Below are 7,751 nucleotides of genomic sequence, written 5' to 3'. Positions count from 1 at the left end.
CGAGCATGTTGCACAGCTCTGCCCCACTGCTGGAGCCATAGGGCGGCAGCAATTCCTCCACCCCACAGAACAAGCGAGAGCAGCGGGAGGGAGGAGCCCTCCAGCAGCAAGTCACAGGAGCTGTTCCGGCAAATCTGAACACGCTTGCAGCTAAAGGCGTAGGGTCTGGCTGGAGAGGGGAGTGGGGGAGAGAACTGAAATCTCCAGCCCCACTTTCCCCTTCACAGCACAACTTTTGGAGACTAACCTTGAAACCGCCCCAGCGGTCGCACGTTCCAAGATCAGCTCCCACCCCACCTCAGCCCCTTTTATGCTACCTGCAAACGTGATATGCCCATCAATGCTCCGTGGCTCTAAAGCGGAGCATTTCCTCTGGGCATGTGAAGCTCTCTAGATTGACGCTGCAAAGCTTCAAATAAATGTAGGTCTGACACAGCCTGAAAAGGGTTTGTTGTTCTGGGGGCATCTGTTTCACACCTAGCTTGTCGGGATCCTACTGGATAAGGAACGAGGATGGGAAAACAATCATAAAAAACGTGCCTGAATGTAAAATATGTCAGTTTACATCCCGCGTTTTCGCCTTCCTTCTAATGAATGTTATATGCGTTTAGAGTGACCGTGTAAAAGCAAGCACAATGCGAACTAAACAGCACCCAAGTAAATAAGAGGGGGACTGGTTTGGGAACTCAGAGCAAGGACTTGAAAGATGAGGCACCGGGAAATGCCCAGGAGCGGCCAGTCCAGATGGCATCTGTATTACATGGAAATGACATGAACACAAAGGATTTTTCAGGACAAGTCAGCCAGTCTGTGTGTGTCTTCCCAGCGCGATCTTCTAGTTTTCTCATTTCTCAGGTTCTCAGTGGGGGCGCTTACATGGATATATATTTTTGACAGCCCCAGGGCGTAATGTAGCATCTTGTAATGTAGCAATCACTGACAAAGTACATCCCTATTATGCAGAAGGTCCCGCTTCTTGAGGCAACGGAACCCTGTTACCTCCGCACATCCTGCTGTTAGCCAGTGTCACAATCGTGGCGGGCGCTTGAACCCAATAAACTGGGACAATCTTCATCTCTATCTCCATAGACCTTATTAGAGCTCGCTGCTGCGAACGAGGAGACCTGCGAGGTTCCGCGGTGCGGCGGGGACGGTCCCTGACTGGTCTGCTGGAAGAACTTCATCCCGACAACACACCAGCCTCGAAAACGACTCCGTCGTTCTCAAGCATGAATCCGCTCCAAAGTTCCTGTCGCATTTTGGAGCCGTGATTCGCGAGCAGGGAAACGCGTTGCGAACTTTTCACCTTGCGGAGAGAGCCCCTCTCGTTAGTGTATCTTCTGACCGCCGCCGAAACAAGGCCGTGGAAAGAGAGACGGCCTTTATTTATGAAAACACAAAAGATGGCACTGCTTTTAAACGAGCGGGCCGCCTCGCGTCCTGCACACACGGCGCATTTCAAAGCAGGCATCAGGCAGCAAAAGCCGAGTGTAAAAGGGCTCCTCTATGCCTGTATAAACACGGCTCAAGTGTCCCTTCAAAACCTCACTAAAGAGCCTCGGAAATGGCTACCCGCAAAGGGATATTCCCGGTTTCTACGAGTTACCCTACAGATTGCGTGGAGCGAGGCAGCCTTCAGATCTAACCCACGTTTCTGTCTCCGTTGATCACCCTGAAAAGTTATTTATTTATTTTGTGTCCTTCTTGCTGAGCTGCAAAGAAGCCAAGAAGGGTCAATGCCCTTCATTTCTAGGACATTTGTTTATCTTTGACATTCTTCCTTCGCCCCCAAAGCGCCCGCTGAGATCCACGCCAGCCTGGTTTTATTTCAGTGATTTGCTTCCAAGCAAAACATGAAATTTATGCCCCGGCAACAAATACTATTTATTGTCTGGAAGTTTGGAAACTCCTGCGGCCCAGGCTAAGGCAGGAGTTCGTACGTAGCTGAATGGCCCTTCCCAGCACCTGCCAAAGCCTGGCTCTCCCCTGACACTGTCCTGGTGCAGATCGAAAGGGATTACAATTAAGATGTATGTGTTTGATAAAGTCGGTTTGTTTCCCGCTGAATGCAGGGGAGTTGACTGTTTCCCATTTCCATTTGTCATCAGCACATTTGGAAGGCCCGTTCATCACCGGGGGAGGGGATGTCTGCGAGGGGCCGGATCACAGGGCCCTGTGTCTTGTAGAGATCTGCAACTTGTGAGAAATGTTTCCAAGACCTTTGCCTGGGGCGGCTGTGGAGACTCTCGCTTCCTTACTCCCCAACCCCCCCGTTTCCCATTCAGTCACTCTCCCGCTCCCTTTTTCTCTCCCCTTCTCCATCTTTCTTTCTTTTTCTTTCTTTCTTTCTTTCTTTCTCCCCATCCGCTCCCATCTTTTTCTCCTTTCCCCACCCCCCTCTCTTCGATCTCTGGCTCCTCGTGTCTCCCCCTTTCTTTTTCGCCTCCCTCCTCCGCTTCTCTCTCATTCTGCTGACTCTCTCCTGCTTTCCCCTCTCTCCTTCCTTGTCTCCGTCTCATCCGGGGTGAGCGCCTTCGTGGCTCCCTGGAGCAATCTGCCCTGCCAGGCTCTGAGACTCCGCCGTGTCTCCGGGCCAAGCCAGCCCACCCCAGCGCCTGTCCCGCCCGCCCCCTCTCATGCCAAGGCCTGTTGCGTGATTCCAACATTCCCTGCCCCAGGCGCTGCGGTTTGGGCCTCTTAATCATCTTGTCTGCAGCAGGCCTCAGACAGCAGCGCCAGCCAGGTCCCTCCTCTGTCCCCGGCACCATTTCGGGCTGAAGGCTCCACAGCAAGAACTACAGAGGCTCAATAGATAAGGAGGGCGGCTGCCTTGGGTTTGGACCCAAGCCTGCTTCTAGACAGCTCCGTTTGGGGACATCGCTTCCCAAGCTGCTAGAGGGCTCCTTCATGTGACAGCCCTTTGGGAGCGACAGCAGATACTAGCACGATTTTACCGAGCCCATCTCCTCCCCAATGGCCCCTGCTCCAAAGAGTAGCCCTGGAGGTGCCAGGTGTTAGCAGGGCCACCCCTGCCTCCTGTTTGAGTGAGTGTGGGGACCGGCTTCCGGGCACTTTGGCAGGTGGGCTAGGACCTCCAAATGAAAGCATTTGCAGAGGCTCATGGCCCTAGAAGCGGTTCCATCTTTTTCATGCAATGAAAAGGGTGCTTCTTGGGCTAGAAACAGCCTCCTGGGGTGTTCCCAGCCCAAACATGGCAGCATCTGGAACAGCAAAGTCAAGTGACACCAACTCCTGGTCTCTGTCCAGAGGTTGAAAGTAAACAGTGGTGGTGGTGACAAGTTAGGGCCAAACTGGGGTGTCAGTTAGATCGGGTTAAAACTGGAATAATTCGGTGGATTTCAGGAGAAATTGCTCCAGATGAACACGGGTGCAATTGAGCAAAGTTAATTAAAGCCTACTTCATTGGCTTGTTTTTTTCAATCTTTGGTGTATCAGTAACCAAACTAGGGAAGGCTGGTAAATAATGTGTTACCCTCTGAAATATAATCAACCCCCAAGCCAGGTTTTTGCACTGACTGCGCCTGATTGGCAGAGGCCGATCTAGGGCTCGATCCGGCTCCGGCTTGGCTGGGGAGCCGGATTCAGCTTTGGGCCTGCTTTGAATGGGGGTCACGAGTCAGGTGACACGGGACAGGCAGAGGAGGTTTCATTGCACGGGTTCTAGCACTCGCAGGGTAACGTTGCCAGATCCCAGCGGCACTGAGGCACACACCACAAGGGACAGCCACAGCGCCCGCCCGGCGGGGCACCGCTTTTGGAAGCAGGCGCTGAATGAACGCATTCAAAAAGGTTCTCGGGGCTGGGGAAGCAGCGCCCGGCGGTGACCGGTCAGCGCTGGAATCGGTTACCAGTGTCGCCTCGTGTGTCACTCTGGGGCCCGGCCGGAGGAGCTGTAAGTCGGCAGGAGACAGTCCCGGGCTAAATGTCTGTGGCGCCAGCGCGCTGGGGGGAGGGGCCGAGTCTGGCCGGGTTTGCTGAGTGATTCATGGCTGCTGGCAGGGGCGAGATTTTATTGTGGAGGAGAAGGGAAGGGGGAGGGGAGCGGGGACGGTCCATTACTCAATGCAACAATTGTAACGAGGGGCAAAGAAAGCCACGTAACAAACATACAGACCCTCCCTCCTCCAAGGCTGGGCGGTAAGACGCGGCGTGCCCAGTAAGTTTGCAGAGAGGCGGCTTCATGCTTGGGGGTGGCGTGGGGGGCGCTAGTGTAAACAGGTGTGTCTGATCTGCGGGAGTCCGGATCCCGAAGGAAATACAGCCCCAGTACAGTGAAAACAATAATTTATTTAAATAGTCTCTTCTGATTGTAAAGCAACATTCAGAGTATTTTGTGTCCATAATAAATAACCAACGATACCCTTTTTTGTTTTAAGGTTTAAACAACGACTGCGAGGGAGAAATCAGTAGCTTATTTTGACAGCAAAGACTTACCAAAGAGTGAAAATAATAAGGAATGTGCGGCGCCTGCACAGAGATCTGGCAGTTTCCACACTTGGTTCACAAAACCAAAAATGAAATACAGGCTGAGCTAATGGAAACTTTTTTTGTACAAAGAAACCGGGGGGAAAAAATCTGCACAGACAGCTTTATTTACAAACATTTCCTCGGGAACCATAGTCCTGCACCCATTTAAAAAAGATAATTTAAACTCGGGAGGTTTTTAATTTTTTTTTTTTTTTTGTAATCTACATATAAAAATTATTTCTCTTTTGTCAACATCAAAATGAGGTCATCCGCAAAGGCACCTATAAACTTTTAAAAAATAAAATTAACAAAAGTTATCCACTGGTGATTTGATGAAAAATAGGAGGGGAGGGGAAATGGGGAGTTCTATCTACTTGCTGGAACTATACTGGAGGGGGGGGAATAAACCTCAGCGAGGAACACACGATCGGGTTGGAACAGAGACACAGAGGGAAGCGAACCCGGCTCAGCACAAATCAAAGGCTGCAGGGAAGCGTTATTCGCCTGTTTGATATGCCAGAGGGAGAGGGAGGTGTTGAATGCCGAAGAAATTCTTCACCAAAGCACCAGTGTCTGTACTTCAGTCCGCTCGGGTGTGTTGGGTTTGAGCCCCTTGGATCTCTGCTCGTTGGGGCTTGTTCGCTCAGTCTCTGCCGGGTTAGAAAATCGTCCCTGCACTGAGAGCCGCGCTGTGGTGATGGTGATGGTGCTGCGCTTGCTGCAGGATCGGGGAGGCGGCGTTAGACGCCTGGTGGTACCAGGAGTAGTTACCGAGGAAAGCGGCCGCTCCGCCGCTGGGGCTGGATTCCGAGCTTCCTCCGCTGCTCATGCGCTGGTGTGGAGCAAAGTCCCAGGCCGGGGCCGAGGGCGGGGGCGAAGCGCAGGGGGGCGAGGCGCTGCCTCCCGGATGCTGCTCCGAGGGGAGCTCGCCGCTTTTCCACATCTTCTTGAACTTGGATCGGCGGTTCTGGAACCAAATCTTCACCTTTCCAAAGGGAGAAGGAAGGACAGACAGACAGACAGGCGTGAGGCGACGCAGCAGTGAGCGGGAGAGGCTGCAGATGGCCGGGCTGGGGTGGGGAGGTGCTGGGTGTGTGTGTGGGGGGGCTGGCGGGGGCTGGCAGGCAGGAGTAATGGCAAAGCAGATTTGTGACCAGAGGGCTTGCTCCAAGATCCTCAGCGGAGCAGGCAGAGCATGGGGGGACGGTGCGTGGGGAAGGGAACCGAGCGCTAAGGACACAAGAAGGGCCAATCATCAGTTTCAACCCCTTCTGATACCGGAGAGCAGATGCCATTTCTCTAATGAGAATTTTGTTAATCCCAGCGCCTCCCTCTCACGGACACGGAATGGAGTCAGGGACACGGCCCACTGGGTCACTGGAGTTTAATCATCCGGGGAGCGTAAACGAGGGACCTGCGAACAGGGCTCTCGGTTACTGGGTGTGTAACGGCGGGCAGGAAAAACAATCAGGGCCGGAAGGGTGAGACACAGCAGGGACTGTGCCACCTGCCCCGCTGAACCAGCGCTGCAAGGCGCAGTCTCTGGGCGCGTGCCAGGCCCAGACCGCAGGGTGCGAGGCAGAAAGGGCAACATTCTGCCCCTCTTGAAGTCAATGGCAAAAACTGCCACTGAATGCAACAGGACCAGGACTTTCACTCTAAGCATCAAAAGTACCGGAACATCTTACCTGCGTCTGGGTGAGGCCTAGAGATGCCGCCAGCTCAGCTCGCTCGGGTAGTGCCAGGTACTGGGTCTTCTGGAAACGCCTCTGCAGAGCGGCCAGCTGGAAGCTGGAATAGATCGTCCTGGGTTTCCGCACTTTCTTTGGCTTCCCGTTTACTATCCTGACCTCAGGCTCGCATTCCTCTTTCTCTGCTATAATAACAACAACAATCACCACCATCATCACTCACCAGCGCATGTGTAGAGAAAAGTTAGCCTGGAATCAACACAAGGCAGCTGATTTGCAAGACGCTGCTCCCCATGCAGCCCATTCCGGGCTATTTGCAATCACTGCGTGAGTTACCGGGAGAAACTTGGCCATTCCATCCCTTGCTAATCACTTGCCCCCATTCCCTGCCAAACAACTGACCCGCAGTCAGAGCCGCTTGATCGCCTTAAAAATGAGAGGGGGAGGGGGGAAAAGGAAGGGCACTTCTAAAAATAATGGACCAACCCCTCGTCTGGTGTAAACAGGCCAAACTCTGTCTAAGGCAATGGAGCTGCTCTGTTTGACACCAGCTGAGCATCTGACCCCAAACTACTTTCCCCAGAGGCTTAGCCCTACCAGACTCATTGTTAGCCGGGGAAGCTCTGGTTCCATAGGGTCCATAGGAGCTGTAAGTGGCAGTGTAACCCAGGTCGTAGCCGGCTTTGGCGGAGTAGGGAACCGTATTGATGCCGCTGGCGTGATACTGGTAAGAACCCATCTGTGCATAGGGCGACCCGCTGCCTCCTCCTCCACCGGCTCCGTGCTGCTGCTGTTGGTTGGTGTAGTAGCTGCTGTCGGTGGCTGTGGACACGGGTAAGGTGGGGGATTCCTGGGACTTGTGCAGGCTGCTGTGCTGGTGATGCTGGTGGTAACTGTTGGAGGTAATCTGGTTTGAATGCATATCTGAGACTAAACTGTCAAAGACTCCAGTCATCCTGATCCTCCCTCCCCAAGTGTAGAGGGGGGGCAGGCAGCCGCAGCAGCAGGGGGTGAGGGGGAAAGGCGCCTCAGCCCCTCAGCAATCAGCACAAGTCCAGGGAGAGCAGAGACGCTGCTGCTGGAAGCCCCGAAGAGGAGATCACTGGAGGTCCCACTCTGTCGCTGGAGGAGTCACCATCATAACCCAGTCACACACTCTCCCAGACACCGGACGGCGGCGGCAGCTCAGTTGGCTCCCCTCCCCAGCAGCTTTACGATTGTCTGCCGCGGTGGGAGCTGCCAGGCGGGCATTTAACACCAGTCACGTGAGGGCAGGCGACGTCACCTAGCAACAGCCAATCAAGTGCGCAGTCATATTGTTTCCCCTCGGGTTCCATAGAACCCCAGGACGCAGGAGGCGCCTCACATGTGACACGTGCTGAAAAGGAGGGGTGTGTGCGGGGGTGGGGGTGAGAGTGGGGGGAGAACAAACACAAAAAAGAACCAGCCTCCAGGGGGGTTACACAAAACAGAGTGTTGCCAATTTATTCACACTGCAGCAGTATGTATATATACGACAAACTAGGGGGAAGATGGAGCAGTCAGATCTTAGCCCCGTCAGATCCACGGCCA

At 53.7% G+C, this 7,751-nt stretch overlaps 1 protein-coding gene across 1 annotated transcript; it reads right to left on the bottom strand.

Annotated features, from left to right (window-relative positions):
• Positions 1 to 4,305: 4,305 nt before the first annotated feature.
• On the bottom strand, positions 4,306 to 7,134 carry DLX2 (distal-less homeobox 2). Its single transcript, XM_067549861.1, has 3 exons — positions 6,777 to 7,134; positions 6,177 to 6,361; positions 4,306 to 5,473 (listed from the first exon to the last, which is right to left on the bottom strand). Exons 1-3 carry the CDS (start codon positions 7,132 to 7,134, stop codon positions 5,147 to 5,149), a joined length of 870 nt encoding a protein of 289 aa, XP_067405962.1. The 3' UTR covers positions 4,306 to 5,146.
• Positions 7,135 to 7,751: the final 617 nt, after the last annotated feature.

This window comes from Emydura macquarii, unplaced genomic scaffold (assembly GCF_026122565.2).
Source record: "Emydura macquarii macquarii isolate MOO-44397 ecotype Brisbane River unplaced genomic scaffold, CSIRO-AGI_Emac_v2 contig_1253, whole genome shotgun sequence".
NCBI lineage: Eukaryota > Metazoa > Chordata > Testudines > Chelidae > Emydura > Emydura macquarii.
Note: the sequence above shows the minus strand (reverse complement) of the source record. Positions and strands in the feature narration are given on the sequence as shown.